General features: G+C 44.7%; 1 protein-coding gene across 1 annotated transcript in view; it reads left to right on the forward strand.

Annotated features, from left to right (window-relative positions):
• Window positions 1-22,619, forward strand: part of LOC146204913 (tachykinin-like peptides receptor 99D) — a 177,773-nt gene that overhangs the window by 10,816 nt on the left and 144,338 nt on the right. The window contains exon 2 of the mRNA XM_084589618.1: window positions 6,344-6,760. Within this exon, the coding sequence (XP_084445744.1) occupies window positions 6,344-6,760 (417 nt within the window). The remainder of the gene's footprint in view (window positions 1-6,343; window positions 6,761-22,619) is intronic.

Below are 22,619 nucleotides of genomic sequence, written 5' to 3' on the forward strand. Positions count from 1 at the left end.
TTCAATTCATTTCAGGCAGTAGAGCAGGGAAAAAAGATAATAAAACGAAAACTTCTGGGTGCGCCAGGCTATCATAAAAGCAATCAGCTAGCACCAAAAAAGAGTACTTTTTTTTTTTTAAATTAAGGGATAGTGGCTTTTAAACATTTTCGCTGTGTTCAACCATATTTGAGCTCAGATTCAATTCGTTTCGTTAATTCAATTAATGTATCATAATTCTGGGCGGCGTTCAAAAAGGACATGACAACATACGCTCCAATCAGGTAAGCATGATTATGTGCAAGCAAAGATAAAAGAAAAAGATTCAGTAGTAGGCTGAGCCACACACACACACACACACACACACACACACACACACACACACACACACACACACACACACACACACACACACACACACACACACACACACACACACACACACACACACACACACACACACACACACACACACACACACACACACACACACACACACACACACACACACACACACACACACACACACACACACACACACACACGTTTCGACTTTATATTCAGCCTTAAAACGCACAAGGACCACTAAACTGCAGCGAGATGGGGGCATGCTGCGTGGTTGATGCGTACTGCCTCTTGTACCTGTTTCCCATTGCGCTACAAGAAATAACTCCAAAAAGTATTGAGAAAGGTGGCCAGCGAAGTACTTTGAGTAAATATAGGTTAAAGCATGAAACCGATATGCCAACACCGCCCCTCTCCTCCCCCCCCTCTCTAATTATTACGGATGTTTCAATGACCAAAGATGTGTTTAGAAATGCGTGCTTTACTTCAAAGTGAGGAGAACGGAATAATTAATTGTCTCGCATCCGTCTTGAACAGAAATATCCCTGTTGGCTCATCGTTTTCAGCAGTTCAAACAGTTTAAAATCGGTATGATTTCTGACCTCCTCTTGCGGGTTCTGGAACTGCGGAATGTTTTTTTTTCTGTGTTTATATATATATATATATATATATATATATATATATATATATATATATATATATATATATCGACAGGACTGCTCCAGAGCTTGATCCGTTCTGAAGGAACAAATTTTTGTCTCAGACGACCAGATAATAGCACTCGCAAGGTAAATTTGGGGGGCGCAGGAGCTTACGGCTGTGTGGCAAAATTCTTGCGAGCTTCCGGAAATAACGCACCGGTGATACAGGAGGCGAAGCGTTGACTGATAACACCATCGCAGTTTCTCTCAGACCTGTCCTCATTAAACCAGGAACTTTGGCTAGTTCTAAAATGCATGATAGAAAAGTAGCAAGCATAACAACGGACAAGGAGGGAAATAGAAAAATTTAGGGGGCACTTTGGCTCACTAAAGTGCTTCAAGGCTGAAGCCTTCTCCGCCGCGCTGCTTAGCCATTAGAGACTTTTAATTTAGCGCTACCGCTTACCGCTACCGCTTACCGCTACCGCTTACCGCTACCGCTTACCGCTACCGCTACCGCGCGATGGCGACAGATGGCGCTACGTTCCTGTGAAATTTCGGCGGACGCCGCACGCGGGGATCAATCAGCGCGGGCTGTGCTGACGGTGCGCGGTAGCGGTAGATGGCCGCGGTAAGCGGCAGCGCTAAACTGTAAGTCTCTATTGACTGCGAGACCGTTTCTGATTGACTAGAATTGTGACAGATACTGCGCCTTTTCTTTGCTGTGAACCAATTTTGAATGCCGCTGATGCCTGCTGTACTTCGTCTGTTTCTATATATATACTCTGTGGTGCGGCGTTCGAGGAAGCGCTAAATGAAAGACGCCGCGCGGACTCCTGAATCGAACGCCCGGCGGGGTCAGCTTTGCATATGCGTGAATATCCTAGTGACATCATCACCTCTTAGTGACGTTATGGCCGGATATGACGTCATTATCACTTTAGGTTATTAGACATGACCGGATGTGCCGTCATAATGATGCCACACCCGTTCATGACGTCACGGCCGTTGACGTCACCATGCGACGGCTATGGACATCTCTAAACGTCTAAACATTACTATTGGTTAAGGATAGTTAATCATGACTTGCACTTTCTGAGTGCTAGTTAATGTCTGGTTAGTGTTAAACGTCCCTTAACTAGTAAGTGATAGTGATTGTTACGATGACCTCCAAATGCATGGGTTCCTAGAGGCATCTACTTAACTATTTTATTATTGGCCGTAAATTATCATAAAATTACCTTGAAAATGCCCTAAATCATGTTCCAATATCATCCGATTGCTATTGGGTAAATATTAATTCAATTGTGATTGGCATATGATCATATAAGGCATGCACCCGAAACGCGGACACATTTGCTAACGACAGTATGAGGCATTAAAGGCCACTACACTCAGGTACAAACGCTGCAAGAAAAAAAAAATTCGATGTTATAGAAATCACTTTCATTAGAGAAGGAAGCTTGGCCTCTTGGTTAATGCACACAGTAGAGAGAGAGAGAGTAGTAGAGAGTACAGAACATCCAACAAACAACAGGAAGAACGACAGGGAGAAGCTGTGTTCTCGTTCCTACTCCGCTGTTCGTAATTTTTGCGCGCGTCCTTTCTACCTGTTCTCATAGTTTACAAGAATAACGATAGACGGCGCAACATGTTTGCCGAGCGTATATGAGCGCATGGGGCTCAGGTCAGGACAGCGTTGCTGCTCCCAGCGACATTCGCCTATCGACATTCGTTCCAGGTTTAGTTTACAGCACTTACATAAAACCATACATGCATGCAAATGAACCGTAACCCAATACGAGCACTGGTCTGTGCTTTTATATGAGTGCTACATACATGAGAGATCACACATATTCACATTTAGGAGAGATTCATCATTTCAATGCGGTAGGTGGTATAGTTGGACCTTTGCTGGGTGGTTACGTCTGCCGAGAATTTCAGGGCAGAGATAGATTTTTGCGCCCCACATTTGCACGCAAATACCAGGTGTACTCAAACTGAAATGTAAAGAAAATTATTACTGCGCAGTAACAAAACGATGTCCTGTGAAACCCATACTCGCAACAGCAGTCGCGATTAGCGGTCCTGCGTCAATCATGCTACACTTCGACGTGGCTGTTGGAAACTTTCAAGTAGCTAATAATAATAATAATAATAATAATAATAATAATAATAATAATAATAATAATAATAATAATAATAATAATAATAATAATAATAATAATAATAATAATAATAATAATAATAATAATAATTATTATTATTATTATTATTATTATTATTATTATTATTATTATTATTATTATTATTATTATTATTATTATTATTATTATTATTATTATTATTATTATTATTATTATTATTTAAACTCAGTCCCGATACAACATCGGTAGACCTTACCAACCATCTAATGTCAGTGAATATTACCCCCATTTCCTGCCGGCAGCTGAAAACAAGGTACGACTCTTACTCGTCCTTCCATATTGAAGTTGATGAAGAATCCTACAGTAAGCTTGTTGAGCCTTCGATGTGGCCGATGGGTTGCATATACAAGGACTTTCGTGGGAAGCTTTACGACGATATGCTTCATCCCTCAGAACACGCAAAATTGCAGTGGCCCCTAATTTGGACATCTATTATCAAAACGCCCGAGGTCTTCGGACTAAGGGATCTGAATTTTTTTCTAGCGTCTTGTCCTGTTGCTATACCGCTGTTGTAGTTACCGAAACCTGGCTGTCAAGTGATATTCCTTCCAATGATTTCTTTCCAAATAATTACTCTGTTTTTCGTAGCGACCGCCCCGAAACAGGTCCCAAATCAAGAGGAGGTGGAGTGCTCATTGCTATTGTCAGTTTTGTGAAGTGTGTTCGACGTTCCGATCTGGAAACTGTTGAAGAATGTGTGTGGCTTGAGCTCACTTTAAATCGACATGAAAAACTTTTACTTGCAGCTTTCTACATTCCTCCGAATCTTCCACGTCCAGCCTATGATGATGTTCTGCTCTCAATCGAACATGCTATAACCCGTCATAGCAAACACAAACTTCTTATTTTAGGCGATTTTAATACTCCTGGTATCAACTGGAACTCATTTATTTCTTCTCACAACAATCATTACATATTACGTAAGTGTAACGCTCTACTTGATTTTATAGCCTTTAACTCTTTGCAGCAACACAATTTCATTGAAAGCTGCTGTGGTAATATTCTTCACATCGTGTTTCCTGTCTTCAAGTCTGGAAACAAATCTGATGTTTCCAATTATTGTCCGATTTCTCTTCTATGTGCAACCTCTAAGCTTTTCGAATTAGCTTTGCACAACGTACTTTCCTTCCATCTCAAACCTATCATAGTACCGAATCAACATGGCTTCATGTCGGGTCGCTCTACTTCTACCAACCTAGTCACGTTTATGACGTATGCCTCTGCAGCAGTTCTTCAGAGGGGTCAGGTTGACACTGTGTACTGTGATATGAGCAAAGCTTTCGACGTTGTTACTCACTCACTACTTCTTGAAAACTTCTACTCTCTGGCGTTGGTCTCACTCGTAGCCCTCCTACGCAACTATCCCCTTGATCGCTTCTGCTTTGTCAGTGTCAATGGACAGACTTCTTTCGTTAACCCTGCAACGAGTGGAGTTCCTATAGGTTCAGTACTAGGCCCGCTTCTCTTCTCCGTTTTTATTAATGATGTTTCCTCGGCGATAAAGAACTCCTCGTTTCTTCTTTATGCTGATGATATAAAAATATTCAAGGTAATACAATCTTTTCAAGATTGATTGTTGTTGCAATCGGACATATCTGCGTTTTCTGATTGGTGTGCGAAGAATCGACTTACCCTCAATTCTTCCAAATCTAGGGTTGTATCCTTTACTCGTAAAACACATAGCTTTCTCTACCATTATTCTGTGAATTCTGTGCTGTTGGACAGGGTTGATGAAATTAATGACCTTGGTGTACTTTGACCGCACCCTCAGCTTCTCCTCTCACATTAAACGCATTGCTCAGCGGGCTATGCGCACACTCGGATTCGTTTGCAGACTTTCGAGAGAGTTCCATACTCCACTTCCGTTCCTAAAACTGTACCTGTCCATATGCTTGCCGCTCTTGGAGTACGCGTCGGATGTTTGGAATGGCATTTGCAGATCGAACTTGGACAAGGTTGACAGAGTACAAAACAAATTTTTACGGATATTTTATTATCGCTTTCCTTGCGCAACTTCCCCCTCTCGCTCCGCCAGGAGCGCCCAACTGAATCTTCCTTCTCTTCACTGCCGTCGTATCAGACTTGATATCATTTTTCTGTACAAACTCCTTCATGGCCACATTATATGTGCCCTCAGCTCTTAGAGTACATCCTACTGCCCGTTCCGCGAAAGAGCATGAGGTAATTCAGACCATTTCAAGTTTCTCCGTCTCTTCATTCCCATTCCCCTCTGGACAGGATGCAGTGGTTATTTAACTCTTTTTGTCCTCACCTTGACATCTTCCAAAACTCGCTCTGTTCATTTACATTGGATGTTCGTAGCGTTGTACTCTCAATAGTACTTTATCACATATAACTCCCGCTTTCTAGCCTTAATATTGTATTTACTTCACTGTTTGCTTTTTCTCCTGTTCAATGCTGTCTGTATCTTGAACTGCTTTTTATCCGTTTCTTACTTATATTTCAACTTTAAACTTTATATTCAAATATTACTGTCCCATGTTCAATTCTATTTCTTTATTCTATTATTCGGGATTTCTACCCTGTGTTTTAAGTACGATGCGCTTGTTGCGCCTGGAATGGTTGTTTATTTTATGTATATTTCTATATTACTATAATCAATGTCAGTTATTTGTTGTTGTTTTTTCTTTCCTGATGTGCTCAAATATTCTCTCACTGTGTATATAAGTGATGCTACCCATTGATTGCTTACTTTCCGTAATTCTTTTCGCCTCAGTTTCATTTCATGTATTATTTATTTCTTCTTTTGTGTTCTCTCTGTGTGTGTAAACATGCTTGTGCATTTTCATTTTTGTTTCTTTTTTTTTATCTATGCTGCAGCACGAAGACCACATGGTTGTTCCTGCGTACATTAAATAAAGATTGATTGATTGATTATTATTTGCACTCAGAAGGAAAGGGGTGGGGGGTGTAAGAGAAGGGAAGAAAAAGAAAATGAAAGAGAAGGGCGTAGATCAACGTGCGAGGCTGAGTCGAAAGGTGATATTTTGTGCGCTGATTTTCACGTCAATTCCCCGATATTAGAAGATTATAATGACAAATATTTCTGTCTCATATTGCAGCATAAAGGTAGTTTCATTTCAAAATAAACACCCTAAGTGGAAAAAGAAAGAGAGGGCAAATAAAGGTCCTCCTTCTCTATCGGCGCAGGTGCTGTCGGTGAACGTGTCCATCTTCACACTGACGGCGATCGCCGTGGACCGGTACCGGGCCATCACGATACCGCTGAAGGCGCGCCTCAACTCTCGCCTGACTGCGCGCGTCCTCATCGGCGTCATCTGGGTGGCGTCGGCCGTGGCTGCGGCTCCGTATGCGCTCGCGCTCCGCGTCACCCTGGTGCACGACGAGCACACGGGCGAGCGGACGCGGCCCTTCTGCCACAACGTAGCCCTGCCGCCGAGTGCCTGGCGCGTCTACAACAACGCGCTGGTGTGCTCCCAGTACTTCGCTCCCCTGCTGGTCATCTGCTACGTGTACGAGCGCATCCGCCGCCTCCTCAAGGACTCCACCATCCCGGGAAACCCGGAGACAGTGCGCGATGCCATCGTCGTCAGGAACAAGAAGAAGGTGAGCTTCAGGCCGTCTGGGCGCGGGGGTTGAGGGGGCTGGCTGCGCGCTTAGGACGCGGCGGGCCTCCCATCCTTCCCGTCACATATAGTGTCAACGTGGCCACGAGTGTGCGCATGCAGCCCTAGGCAGAGTCCGTTCTCGGCACACGATAAGCCGACGAATTGGGCTGCTACGATGCCGGAAGTAACCAGACATGCGCAGGGACATGTGGAAGACGTAGGGGTTCTTGTACGAACTGCGTTCGTATTTCCACTGCTTTCGCGACCGAAATCAGGTCCACTCGTCTCGTTTTGGCAGTTATTAGTTGCTGCACGCGCTGTCGGTCACACCACCGCTAAAATTACTTAACTATACGCCTGCAAGACGACCTACGAATGCGGATCTGGGCTGCTTAGAGGGTAAAGTTAATTTCTTGCTTTCCAGCACTCCTTTAGGGATACGTAGAATAAGATATGAAGTATTGCCTGCCTACAGGTGTCACTAAACGACTGGAGCACAGAAACTGACTCGACATGGAAAACAAGAGTCTTCAAACCCTACGAGAATGCGCTCCAAGTGTGGCACATAGCGAGCCCGTTTCTATTCGTGTGCAACTTCGAAACGTTTGCAGGACGAGTCCTGTAAGTAGAGGGGAAAAGCTACGAGAGGCGAAGTCTGCCGATTATATAGTCTGTCTTACCGTCATGGCATCTTATAGTAGCAGGAGTAAGAAAGACAGTTTGAGGGTTTACTACGTAAAACAGGCGGTAATGGCATGAATGGCGCTCTAAACGATTTTATAAAGTCAATGCAGACATCAAATAAATAATTTTGTCTCTATTTTGATGCCGCCTTTAGCGCTATCTCACTTGCCCAGTGAGCGTACGAAAAATAAAAGCGCTGCGAGCGCGATCCACGTGCCGGGATACCAAACAGTCGCTGCCATATAAATAAATTTTTGCTCTTGAACTGGACGTTCAAGAGCAAAAATTTGATCGTGGAGTTCTCAGATGCTGGAGGAGAGACCGCTCTCTCTGTGGTATAAATAGGTGTGCCGCACAAACAGAAACGAATATCTTGCGTATTCAGACGTGCAAAATCAATCGGTTTGTGCACACCACAGAAAATTCACATATGCACTCAGTATCGCAGTACGTATAATTTGCTACAGTCTTACGCGGCCGACGCAGTGGATTTGAAGCAGCTACTTTATATTACGCCTTTCCCCTCTCTCTTTTCTACCTCTAGACACATAAATTTCGCTGCCGGCTATCCTGGAGTGCAGCCAGAGGAATAGCAGCGTTTCAGTATCACTCGATCAAGGTCGAAATTCATAAAGAGCCGGGCATGGCACACTCCAACTGCTTGCGGGTGGTTCGGTAGCCGCTATTTTGGGCAGCGCCTAATGATAGTGCACCAAAGTGAACAAAACAAAACAACGAAAAGCAGCGCGCAGGAGCTTCGCAAGCAAAAATGTAGTAGCGAACACAGCTACTACCTTTTTGCTATAATTTGATTGTTGTTTTGACTTTATTAAAAAAATAATAAAAAAAGAGCCGCAACACTAATTGTGGGGTAAGTGCTATACGTCTTCCGACTAAAGAGAAGACGAACACCAGACTACCGGAAGCCTACTTCGCACCTGCAGTCAGTTGCCGCTGTGGCGGGAAACTGGGAATCCTGTGTACGTCGGCAGGGCTAAAAAAAACAAAAAAAAAAAAAAAAAACGAAATGGTCAAATGCGCTTGCGCTAGCTACTTTGTTGTCCGGATGCATCAGCGCTGGGAATAAAGCCACTTGCACCGGCGCTCCTTTGTTGTGCTGTCAGGAGCCGCTTGATTTTGATGCCTCTGCAGAAAGCGCCTTTTCGCAAGCAGTACAGAGCAAGTACTTGGCTGTAGGTGGTTGTCAAAAACGCTTTCCAGCGCTCCCCTGTGCACTTCCCGAACTATGATGACGAAGTGTCCGCCACGCGTGTACGAGACGTGCACGCAATAATTGCGAGAGCCCACAGAAACTTGCATGCAAGCCACCATACAAGTGAATAACTTCTGATGGACAGTGAACTTTTTGAAACGGGTGGACGTGCTATTCGCACTCCCCTAGTTTCGAACTACTGCACAGGGCCTGCCTAATTCTTGCGCATAATTCCAGTTTAACAAGCTACCAGATGTCGTTTACAAATGAGGCAATTACGCCGTTGTACAAAACTTGAAATGTTTTTAACATAAATTCACAGTAGCGAAGCTCCATTCATTCGTACGCTCAATTTTCCACTGTGGTTGCCACCACTTACGATTTCAGTTTCTGCATGCAGTTTATTTGCGCCGCTTTTGCATTTGTATTTATACTATGTTTAGAATGGAAATTGCTTCATACGCAACCGATGTGCACTTACACGGGAAACCATTCAGGCAACTAATCGAATCAGCTTACATCCTTGCTCATTTGGACAAGCTTACAAGTTTGCCGGTCGCTATGCATTCGTCAACGAAAATAGGTATTCGCATAGTGACATTCGGTCCGCTTGAGAGTTTCAATATATTCACCTTAACAAAGGCTGCGTGTTACGCCGAGCAACAGCTCATATACATGCACTGCGAAACTACTCTAGGAGTACTGCTGAGCGACGTAATAAATACTTCTATCCTCGGGCGGAGAGCCGTTTGCATGCTTTAAAGAAAACTGCTTGCTTGCATCTATTGAAATAATTCTCCAAAATTTAATTTGGTTGGGCCATATCTGTTCTTGTTTGCATTGCTTGCTTTTTTTTGTGCAGTACTATCAAGGGGTGGAAAAGGCTGCCTGTGCAGCACACTATCGCTTTCACATCATTTTGTTTGACTCCATGCCTGGAAAAAAAAAAAAAAAAATAACTCGCACGGCAATAAAGGGGGAATTAACTTGTTTCATTCAATCTGCTTCATTGTTGATTCAGCGAAGAAAGCAGGGAACGATTCTATTGGTTGTCGCTCACCGTCCCAACTGGGCCCGTTTAAAAGGCTTCCGGGTATATATATATATATATATATATATCCTCACGTCTGAACGCGTTCTTTGTTTACAGACTCTTTCGGTGCGACGCGATACGCTTTCTTTCTTGACAATAGCGTTGCTCATCTGCAAACACGCTCAGATTTACACAACACTCCGTCGCGAATGTAAGTGCCTTCAATTTAATCGCCGGGGGAAAACAAGTTCGCATTTCTTGTTTGTATTCGCTCATGCTTGTTTCTGTAAAATAACCTACTGGGCTAGGACGATGACTGCTAGCGGGAACGCCTTTTTGCGATTCATCGAATCCAATGGAACTCTTCGGCATTTAAAAGCAGCCAATGTAATCGGGATTCAATAAATTTTGTTCGCGTTTCTTCACGCGAAAGCTTGGGACAGGGTCAAAGGCACCTTCCAACTTGTTTTGCTTTGCAAAATTTTTGTTTCTCTTCCTATTGTGGCAACCTATAATGCTGAGCACAGTGATGTATTCCCTTTTAATTAATACCAATTAATCTTAAGGTGCGTGTCCTCCTTCTTGCCAAATTTGTGCCAGCCATCTTACAAAATGTCACTGCCATGATATTTTCGTACCTTTTCCAATAGAATAGAGAAATGCGCTGCCTCTCCTGTAATGAAACAGCGCCCTTAGTTGTTGAGGGTTCTCGCGGATGGCGCCCACGTCTGCATTTATGGTACAGTCAGGAATGAGCCACTGGGGAGGAGATGGCGCACGGAGAGGGTTACCAGTAATACTGCCGCAGGGAGGCGATATTTTTAAGTTCCCAGATGTTCTATGACAGCGCACACCGAGCTATAGGTCAGGTAGGTATATGCAATTACGCCGCAATTGCGTTTTGTGCACTGGCAGCTAGGCACCAAGCAGAGGCCGAAAGGAACGGCTGTGAACCCCTCGAACTTTTCTTATATTCTGACCTTATAGATTTGTCCATTCTGATTTGTGGGGGAAAAAAAAAAAGAACATAGGGCTTTAACGTGTATAGTTAAACCGAGTAGGCCGTGCGAAAGCTTTTGCGCACAAATGGCAATTGATAGAAACGACGACGTGCGAGAGTATGTATTGCAGTCTGCAAGAGGCACGATCGGCTGCAGCGATATAGCTATGCGACGTTCAGTACTGGGTTCGAATGTTTGGTTCAATCCACTCCGAGGATTTTTTTTAAGTGTTAAAACGCGACAAACGAACATGTTAGGACGATTTTGCTAGGCTCTGAATTACTGGATTTGTTCTTTCGTTCCCCTCATCCCCCTCCCCCCGACAAAAAAAAAAAAAAAGAAATAGAGAAAGAAGGATTATTTTGTGCGCCGAGGTTTCATTGCGTGTTGCCGATGAACGCGGGAAGCACTAATTACGACGTACTCAGTGTGGCGCATTTCGCCACAGCTAATACAACTTTTTGGTTGCTAATTCTGTTAGAGGGACCAGTGCGCTTTGTCCACACGAATGAAGATGATAACAGTTCGAAAAAGGACGCGCATAAGCCGGCTTGCAAGCCTTCCTAGCAGAAAAGCAAAAGGGCGAAATTTAAGCGAGTCTAGAAGTGTGACGAGGGTAGGCCGAGTAATCAGGGCGCGAGTCAATTCGAAGGCTAGATACTGGGCTGACAGAAAAGAAAAAATATGAGGCTCGAACCCTTCTTCTTTCGACGCGGCTTAGCACGTACTATATCGTGGTATGCTGTATGCCATACACAGGTTTGCACAATCGAATGAATGGAGCACAGTCGAAGAACCTATAAGCCGCTGTAAATGCTCCCGGGACACTGCGAGAAACAAGAGATACGTTGTAGCTCGCTGAAAGCGAGGCTGCTCGGACGAACCGGCATTGCTGTCGTGAGGGGCCATCGTTTTACCACGCTGCCTGTATACATTCGATAGCGCCGTGGTTGTCACCACTGCGTGGACCGGACGGAGCGGATAATTGGACGAGAGAAGGCGTTCGCGAACGTGGAGTGAGCGGAGAGGTGCGAAATAATGGCGGTCGCGCCTAGTCGCGTTTGTCGTCGTGCATAGGAAGTGATCGGGCCCTTGTCCCTAAGCTCGCCATCGCGTTTCCCGTTCCTTCACCGTTCGTTCCCCGTCGAAGCGCTTGGAAGGATTATTTTCCGAGCAGCCCCTGGGGAAGGCGCTCTTGCACGAGCCCGAATAAGCCTTTCGTGCTCTGGAGAAATGCCGTATCTGGCCGCGTTCGGCCGCTTAGCTGCGTCGTCGGCAATAGCATTCTCAGTCCGCAGGAACAACCACCGGCATAACCATACGCGGCCCAGCGAAAATACTGTTGTCGCCCGGAGGCATCCGCGGCAGAATGCGTTTTCCCTCGTCTGCCCAGATGGCGCGCTCGATCATTTGGGGTAACGTATGCAGATTATCCCGATGGTCGCTGGAACCCTAAACGCCGCTTGCCCCTGGTCGCGGACAAGGAGGCGCTCTCTTCCGTGTCTCACTTTGCTCACTCATGCGGTACACGGTCAAGCAACTGTGGCTCGGGGTCTCATTTGGCGGCCACAGATGCTCGGAGGGATCGCATCTCATCACGACGAGACAATTCTCCCTCCGCGAGGTCGACTGCTGATTACTACTCGCCGCGTTATTATTTGCCCGTACGCTGCTCTTACTTTCATGAGGGAGGGCGCGGAGGTGCGGAATCTGACACAATCGTGTGCCGCTAATCTCACTCGCGCTTTCTTGTCGCGCTGGCTTTAGCTATGTGCGTGCCATTGACGACGTATTACGTGTCGGCTGAAGAAAGCCGGTCAGCGATGCCGTTTCTCTAAGGGAGCGAGAAAAAAGAGAAGAAAGAAATGAACTAAGGCAGGAAAGAGTGAGATTTATGCTCGGCTTCAAAAAAGGATCCCACGAAACACCACCACGATGTGTTCGTGGCACCGATATGTAAATGTCGTCTTGTATCCTGTTATTATCTATTTATTTTCGAGAAATGTCGCGTCGTCACATTTCAGTAAGCAGTGAAACGGAGACGAAGCCATGGGTGTTTTTCGCTCAGAAGGGGAACGCCATCGACGTGCCAGGGAGCTGGTCTTAAAGCTTCAGCGTGGCTCTGGAAAAAACGTCGTGCGTGCTGAAACAAGCGGAACCCCGTGCTGAGACGGCGCTTGAGCGGAAAGTGGATGTCGTTATTTCGCAGTTCTCTCGCGTAGGGTGCCTTTTTCCAGGGTGGCAGGGTTTCAGACGGCATTTTATTTCTGGATTATATACAGAGAGAAGAAAAAAATGAGGTCATGCATTTTCTGACGATGATCGACTACGGTTTGTCGGCGGGACTTTCTGAAGGAGACAGTTATTTGCAACTATTTTTCTCTAGCACACAAAAAAAGTCACGTAAAGAAAAAAAAAAAGACACCCGACCACCGAAGCACGACCGGAACAGCAATGAGATCTTATTGGAATCAGAGAACCAAAACTTTAGCAACGGAGGTGAGATGAGCAGTTACCCGAGTAGCAATAACAGCGTTACCTTTTCAGATGAATCTTAAATGCGACTGCGGATTTCGATGCGCTTCCTACTTTCGTCAGTGTGGCAACGGCAACTGACCCGATCTGTCTTCGAATCACGTAAAATCGCCAACTTCACTGCGCGCCGTATAGGAAATGAAAATTTCAGCAACGGCGTCCGAAGAGCAATAACGGGCGCGTGAGAGCGAAAACATGGTCTGGACCATTACGTATGGCACGCATCGAAGGGGCCTAAGCCTCACAAAAAAAGAACAAAAAAAAAAAAAAGAGAGAGAGAGAGAGAGAGAGAGAGAGAGCAAACGCATTCACGCTTTTTTCAAGTCCACGGCAGAAAGACACGTTTGTTTACACTGGGTATGTTCGGATCAAAGGGCATGAAATCGAAAAGCCTTCATTGAGCCCATGCGCACAGGCCTACGCCCGACTGTTAGGCTTGGACACGAAGGAAAATATTCGGTGCAAGGTGATTTTCATGCCAGTGTGCCATGTAACAAGCGTGCTATCGGCGGTGTGTGAGACGCTGGCGGATGGATACGTCGTCGGGAAATGCGCATCGAATGTGCGCAACCTCCGCTTTCTAGAACGCGTAGGACGCGGTACGCAAGCGAGGTAAGGTGAACGAGATAGTAAACAAAAGCTCCGGCCAATCGCGAATGATTCCTCCGTGATAGAAAGTCGTCCGCTGTTAAGGCTTCTCTGGTTACCTAAATGAAAAAATAATCATCATATCAAAATAAAAGCATAGGCATTTTGATGCCGCTGGCTTCTTTATAGTACAGTTAAATAATATAAATTGATCCTGGTTACTCTTCAGCGGAGTAATACACATACCGCGAACTACTACTCATAGTTAGCAACTGCTGCTCTCTCTTTTTTTTTTCCTAAGTTGTATCCGACTATAATACATAAAAAGCGGTGCTTATCATCCCCCAAGTCTATATAGTCGAATATTTGTTTTGCGAAGATCCTGAGCAAACCGGAGTGAATTTCGGGAAAGTTTTGTAGGAAGCAAAGATGCGTATCTTTTCCTTTTCGCGTCTCTACTGTCATTTTTTTTTAAAACACATGCAGTTAGTGTTATTTAATCCGATACGTACTTAGTGTTAACAGACTAGGAACGCCGTATCCTTTTTGGAAGTTAAAAATGTGCACGGCATTCCGCGACAAACTTTGCTGCGCCATATCTCCCCATCTACTGACTCACGGGGGGGGGGGGGGGGGGGGGGGGGCGTCCAGTAACAAGTGCCATATCGGGGCAGTCAGCGGTGTGTATTCCCGAAGCACAAGCGCGCAGAAAGTGACCCATTTCCACTACGCTTGTCACTCTCGGACAAAGCGCTTCCCGTGTTTTGCGTCAATCGAGGGCTGAGCACGTAGTCGTCTCGCGCAAATGGCCGTTCACATCGCGCCAATCTTTGTGGGATGGAAGGCAGTCACGCGACCGCGATAGTAGCTTCGCGACAGCCCTCACGATAAGTCGACGCGTTTCCTGGCTGTAATGTCAAAGGTGTCGGGGGTTCATGTCCTTAAGTCTGCGTTGTACGTACGGTACACACGCCAGCGCTCAGAACTAGGGCTGTGTTTGGTGAAAAGGTGTGTAGTTTCGCCGTGGCCACGTGATGCTTTGCATTCATGCGGGGTTAAGTGGCCACGCCATATTCTGATTGAGGCCTATAATATATATATATATATATATATATATATATATATATATATATATATACATGTATTATAAGGAGTACCCTCATTTCCCCTATATATATATATATATATATATATATATATATATATATATATATATATATATCCTCAATCATTTTCATATATATATATATATATATATATATATATATATATATATATATATATATATATATATATAAATAGCGAATTAACACTTCGTGTATTCTTCGATTCTTCGTCGACGTTTCGACCAAGAATAAACGAAGTGTTAATGATCTTCGCTATTTATATTTTTTCGCAAGTATATATATATATATATATATATAAATAGCGAAGATCATTAACACTTCGTGTATTCTTCGATTCTTCGTCGACGTTTCGACCAAGAATAAACGAAGTGTTAATGATCTTCGCTATTTATATTTTTTCGCAAGTATATATATATATATATATATATATAGGCCTCAATCATATATCCTCAATCATTTTCATATATATATATATATATATATATATATAGTTAAGTGCAGAAATATGGGAGAGGCCTTCGCCCTGCAGTGGGTATAATCAGGTTGATGATGATGATGATGATGATATATATAATAGAACGTAGTTGAGCGAAATCTTGCCTACTAAGCTGATGGGTAAGGGTCGTTCTGCAGATAACGGAAACGTATGGACTGCTAAAGCGCATGGGCAGTTACGGATGAGGCTGATGTCAGTGTTCTATTCCCTTGAGCGTGATCTTCGTCCAAGCTAACATGAAATGGGAGGGGTGTACTTCCGAACAGATAAAGCGGTATGTCAGTGCAGCTGCTCCTCTAAAGATGCGGTCCCCGCGTACGTGTCACTCACTATAGGGCGACTATGCAGCGGCCCTCGCGGTGAAACCATTTTTTGTTTTGGGAACCCAGCGATAGCTTTATACTTCTGCTTCGTTCGTACCGTACATCACTTCTGGAGCGTTGCTCACGACTGTATGAGCAGAGGAAAGTTTACTAACGCAAGGCGGGAAATCAGGCCCGGAAATCTGACACTGTGCACAGGGACGGAGTCGCTCGGTAGCGAAGGAAACTAGGGATCACAGAACACGTACTCATCCGACACTGTGGATTTGCTTGGCGAGTTACGCTCCGTTACGGAGCCGCCCCGCCCGTGAGTCATCTTGGCAGATAGGAAGAAAAACAGGTAACGCACGCAATAAAATGAAAGGTCTCATTGCGCTCGAGTCACGCAAAATGACAGGAGAAACGGAGCCCTCCTTTCCTTCCTTCCGACATTTATTCCTGCGTGTATATGAGCAGTAGAGTTATCAGCAAGGAGAAGGTGATCTGCGTGGTGAACGAAGTTGATACGAGAAAATTAAATCCTTGAAATCTACCTTATTCGTGAACGCATCACGTATTCCATTAAGACACTTTTCTAGTTTTCGAATTCTCTCTACTGTATTAGAGTGCAGGTTTTGTTGAGATCTGTCCAGGAAAGCGCCTTTCCGCAAGTTAATTAAGCCTCAGAACTGGAAATACGTTACGGTGGTGAATAAATCCAGAGTGAAAGTGAAAGGAAAGGCGGAAAGTGAGAAATAGAGAAAGAGAAAGTCAAAGGAAAGGAAAGGAACGATAAGCGAGAAACGCAGAGGTTGTAAAGAGGAGCTATATATAGGTCGGGAACGGACTAACGTTCAGACGTGTCATTGCTCTTTTAATTGTAGATTTTCGCTTATTTTAAAAAAGGGGAAAAAAAGGATAGAGAAATAAAAAAAAAAGGCCCGTCCCATTGAGCTCATTCGATTTGCTTATCTCGCTTGCTCATTTGTGCGCCCGTCAGAATTTTGAAGAACTTCATTTCGCTCTTGCAGCTTTGGAAAAAAACAAACAAACAAAAAAAAAAACAGCATGGGCGATTTAGCTCGCAGTGTTTTTCTATTGTTGGTGATGCAGCTTACGTCAGCTGGTATGGCTCAAGTGCAGCGTTCACTTCTTTATCAGTCACCGTTAACGACACGATTGTGCGATTCAGCCACGATTATGAGCCTTCATTCCCTGGTCTTTAATTAGACGTCGAATATATAGATGCCGTCAGCCGTGCCTTAAAAAGTATAAGGAGCTCACTGTGGAAAAGAAAACAGTCCCAAATGCAACAAAGGATATTTTAACGTTTCTATTTAATCATGCGAAAGTACAGCTTTGCCGAGGAAACAAAATGCTTCTTTTCGATAGGCCCAACAGATAATCGCCTTGATGCACCTTCCTTGTATAACCTTCTGTTCCTTATCGGAGACTGCGCACAGCTGGCTGACTGGGTAGATGGATGGATGGAAGAGCGTCCCATTCAAAACGGGATGGTGATAGTCGTCACCACGCTCAACCTTTCTTTTTTTTTTTTTTTTTGATGGTGATTAATTTAAGCAGCTCTTTAGCTTTACCAACTTTTAGACCCGGTATAATTTCAAATACCCCTTTTCAATTCTATTTAGCACCCTTGCGTCCCCGCTTGCTATTTATCCGCCAATCTTACAAACGTATTTTGCTAATCTCTACCCCAGATGCATTCACGTTTCCTTTGTTATCACTAAACCACAGGGTCTAGGCTAGAGTGACTGTGTTCGCTTCAACAAGTAGATGGATACGGCCACACTCCAGTAAAAGATGTTCAATTGTGTCTGCGCATCCACCACACATAACACAAGTTTCTTATTCTTAATTAAACTTCCCAGATGGCAGTGTGCCCCCTGGTGGAGATTAAGAAATGATGGCCAGGCGCCGCGCGTAGCGAAGATGCGCCGCAACGCTCCCTCTTCCCTGCCTCTTCGTGCGTGTCGAGTATCCTCCGAACTGTGACCGCTGTCGTTGGACAGCTGCCGTAGCCTGATCAATGAGTCAGAAAAAAAAATACTTTTAAGATTAGTTTATAGCCACACGGCTGTAAAGAATGCACATAATTGCGTAAGGCCATGTAACTACTGGCCTCGAGATCGAGCAGAGTCGCCACCTTGCGGCTCAGCGGCGAAACCTACTCAGTGTGGATGCGTTTTCGCGTCGCGTACCAGCCCGCAGGGATTTACGCTCGCGCATGCGGCGTGTACTGGAGTGTTTTTGTTTGTTTCACAGTTCCTGTGAGCTTTTGCTTGCCTATATGCCTCTTGCAAAATAAATATGAACAGTCTATAACACCACGTTTCATTTAAAAAAATATATACTTGTCCCTATAGAGCATGTCATGCTTGGATAAGGACATCATCCATCGCGGTCTTCGGCGCTTGAGATCCTTTGACATGCAATGTCTCAAACAAAGTGGTACTGTCGTTACCACAGTGTCAAAGCAAAACAGGTCGTTGCCGTCAATAAAAGTTAATGCAAACGCCCAAAAATCGCATATTCCCGTTTCTGTTTGGAATACCGCAGCTACTAAAACATATGCCACCGCAAACTGCTTTATATAGCAGAATGCAGAATGCAACAGACCACTATGCCTGCTATGGTTTGGTTTGTGGGGTTTAACGTCCCAAAGCGACTCAGGCTATGAGAGACGCCGTAGTGGAGGACTGCGGAAATTTCGACCACCTGGGGTTCTTTAACGTGCACTGACATCGCACAGCACACGGGCGCCTGGCTTTCCGCCTCCACCGAAAAGCGGCCGCCGAGGTCGGGATTCGATCCCGCGTCCTTGGGAACAGTAGTCGAGCGCCCTAACCACTGCGCCACCCCGGCGGGGCTATGCCTGCTATGCCGTCTGTATGCAAGATAGAGTTATGTGAGTACTTTTTTTTTTTTTTTTTTGCTTTTAAACCTTTGTCGCGGTGTCTCAATGGTAAGGGCGCTCGACTGCTGGTTTCGAGAACGGTGGATTCAATCACAACCGTTTCGAAAGGCGCTCCTCTGCTGTAGTATTTGACTGCAAATAAACAATCCGACGTGGTAAATGTGGTGTTAATAATGAAAAAAAAAAAAAAACGACACCAAAACCAGCCTCTGCAAACATCCGCCAGCCCCGCCGGGGTGGTGCAGTGCTTAGACGCCCGACTACTGTGCCGGAGTACCCGGGTTCGAACCCGACCTCGGCGGCTGCGTTTCGATGGAGGCGAAACGAAGAGGCGTCCGTGATGCGAAGATCCCCAGGTGGTCGAAATTACTCCGTAGCCCTCCACTACGGCTCCTCTCTCTATCCACTTTCACTCCCACCTTCCTCCCTTCCCTTACGGCGCGGTTCAGGTGTCCACAGAAACAAGTGTGACGGATACTGCGCTTCTCCCTTCCTGTGAACCAATCAATCAATCAATCAATCAATCATCCGTCATAGCCGATGCCGCTTTCATGCGTTAAACCCGGGCCAATATGCATTCCTTTTCTTTTGTTGTTGAAGGCTTCTGTGCATTCGTAAAAGTTTTAGTGAGCACATATTGCTTTAGAGAAATGCTCGAATGTGTGGGAAACATATTCCCTGCACCTAATTGTTACCCTAAATATTACATAATACACCTAGATCAATGTACTTTACTGGTAGCCTATTATAATCATTATAATCCCTTTTCGTCCAAGTCCTGTCTTCCGACAAAACTCGTCATTTCTGACAAGGGAAGTAAAACAGCTTCATGCGGGCTTAAATATCAGTGGTTAGTTCGGGAATAAATACATTTTTATAGTCGCATGATAAGATGACCTCCATTTCTTTCGGAATAGTTTTATATCCGGCATCTATTCTGGAACCAACCCTAATATTTTACTTCGCATAAGATTTAGTCATTGCTAAAAAATTAGTGATAAAGAAATTTTCACCCTGTAAAATTGCTTCCCACCCAGAACATGACAGTGCCCATGCGCAGTTTATAACGATGTCTTCGCAGCGAGTAATTCGTAGCTTGCACTTTAACGTTACTTAAAATTAATCGCCGATTATTGGAAATTCCGTCAAGTTGTCACCCGTTAATAATTAGAGGGTATTATTAACGATGCGCCCTTAACGGTGCGCACACTCCCAGACACCCTTATAGTGAGTGAGGGTGTTCCGGTCGCAAAGGAGATGCCCTCGACCTGCGTGGCAAGCTCAGCCGGAATTCAACTACATTGTAGTGACAGAAGGGGGTGGTCGTTTGGTGCCCAGCGGTCGCCGGCTCAAGCCAGAATAAGGGTCGGAGCCAGAAGTAACAAACAAAACAAACTTTATGCACAGCAAGAGACGATACAGAGGAATACACAAACACTAAAATTGCACAAACTAGAGGTTCACAGAATAACAAACGCTAAGCATGCAACTACAGAGGTATTCAATAACATAGAGGCTTTACAACACAGATGAAACACGAGAGAGTTACAGATACAAACACCAAATTGTTCACCGGGCACTGTTGCAGTCCGACGCCTCGAGAGTCACGATGTGGCCGCCATAAAAGACGAGCGCCGCTCCCTCGCAGGTCCGTGTTTGCCAGCAGCGGGTGATCCCCGGGAGTCCAGTCGAAGCACGGGCGAACACGTCGCAACCACTGACTGACTGACTGACTGACTGCACAAGCGGCGCGGTCTCTTTAAATAGGGCGCGCCGCGTCTGTCTGTTAACCCGCACCAAAGCTAGCGCGCACACACACTTAGCTTCGTTCGCTGGTTATAGCGCTCCCTTCTCCTCCCGTCGAGCCGTGCGTCGTCATTGGCTAGGTCCCATAGAAAGTTCTGGATTTTTCTGCCATATTCCAGCTTGATGAGTCCGCGTGATCGCCGGGTGATGAGAAAGAGGGCGACGGCGACGCGTACAAAGATACGCGCTCTCTCGCGCGGGGAAGGAGGCTTTTCTGGAGCTTTCCACGCGACGCCGCGCGGGCCTCGCGCCGTACCGGCTTGATGAAAATGTGCGCCGATTTCGTGACACAAGTGTGTAAAAGTTCTCTCACAGGGTGAAATTTATTCGCATTGCAAAACAAAATAATTACACTACTAATTTACCGTTACATATTAGCATCACACACACCAGAAATCCCTTATACTTTCCTCGGTTTCAGGAAATCATTTACAGTTAGTGACGCATGAATTAATATACGGTCACATTCTATGACAGTGGCCGCAAAAATCATTTCGGCAAATTCAATCCACTCAGCGCTGTACACGTGAACAATCAGCTTTCCTGTGCGGCGAGGTTTCCTGTATAGTGTCGGCGTGATCTCAGTTTTGGGGAATACTTGTGCGTGGTTGTCTAGGCCAGAGTTGATGTGCACTCAGTCTAAAGCAACTCGTCATGCAGTCCGCTGCCAATGCTACATTTAACCTGCTTAATCCTCGAGTCAAGTACGATATAATGAACCAGTCTGCCTCGATTCAATCTAAATTACTGCAGGTCAAAGCACGAACCTTGTATCAGCTTAGGCTTGACACTAAATTCGCCGGTCTCACTCGCATGAGGCACACGCAAACTGTTTAAAAGTCGATAAGAAAAACAAAGGTGTCATTTGACAGGCCCAAGCATTAGGTGCGTGAGCGCGGTACAGCGCAAGAAACGTGCAAAGTAAATCTAGAAGACTGGTGGTTGCGTGCTTTGTTTTCCTAAAATCCGCTCTTCTTCTGCTGCATTGGCGAAATCCTTGGATTTTTTTTCTGCAATATTGCAGAAATACTGCAGAAGATACGTTTTCATCGCCAACAAACCCGCCGTCAACTCGGAAGTAGACCTATGCAGCGTGCGTTTCTGCGAGCGCCGCCTCCTGCCGATCCACACTACCGGAGTGACGGTGGCGCCACCTCTAGGTCGATCTCGTGGCGAATACTGCAAATTATTTTGCTTTATTCCTGCACGTTTACCGGCCAACTATTCTATGTCTACTTTGTGGTGTGCGGTTTTCACTTATGTGCCTTGCAATCAGTTTTTTCTTTTCAAATCACCCCCCCCCCCCCCCCCCATTTTTGTGATGCCCAAAAGGTTGCTTAGAATAAATAAATAAATGAATAAATAAATAAACAAGTATATAAACAAAAAAGCATTATTCGCTTGATCGAATAATGCCTATATATGTCCTAATCGTCAGCAGAACAAAGACCACCTGGAGGTCTTTAAGTACGGTTATGAATACTAGGGTTCACAGGGAGCAAAACTACAGAAGCTTAGAAAGGGGTAAAAAGAAAATATTGGCTTACTAATAGCGTTTAACAAGAACGGAATAGAAGGCTCGTGGGATCATAAAGGCATAATACATAATAAGAATAAAGCAAGAATTTCATAATTTTAGAATTATGAAAAAATTCTGCCATTCAAAGGTTTTGCTTTTAACAAAATGTTTGCTGGAGGACGCATTCTCTTCATTGCAGGTAACGCGTTTCTGGCCAAAAAAAAAAAAAAAAATGATTCTGCATGTCTGCAGGCAACATCGAAGCAGGTTAAAATCATTCTCAACATAAAATAATCAAGTTTTGAGATACAAACCTACGTCCAAGCAGTGAAGCAGGCATATGTGAAAGGTTATAATTGCCTAGGACTGCCAGGGGTTTTAGATGGGAAGCGAGGGCTAAGTTGTAACTTATAACCATAGACTGATTGCTTTTTGAGTTGAATGATTCACCGCCAACTAAAATCATAATTCACTGTGCACAACGCGATGACGTAACTTAATTTATCTTGTTAAGTGTAATAAATGAGTCGCATATAAAATTATGCATTGAAGAAATGACTGAGTATGAATACGGGATTTTGTAGACTATCTTTAAAAACAGAGACCTAACAGATGGTA

Source organism: Amblyomma maculatum, chromosome 1 (genome assembly GCF_055883805.1).
Source record: "Amblyomma maculatum isolate TAMU_Amacu chromosome 1, ASM5588380v1, whole genome shotgun sequence".
NCBI classification, from domain to species: Eukaryota; Metazoa; Arthropoda; class Arachnida; order Ixodida; family Ixodidae; genus Amblyomma; species Amblyomma maculatum.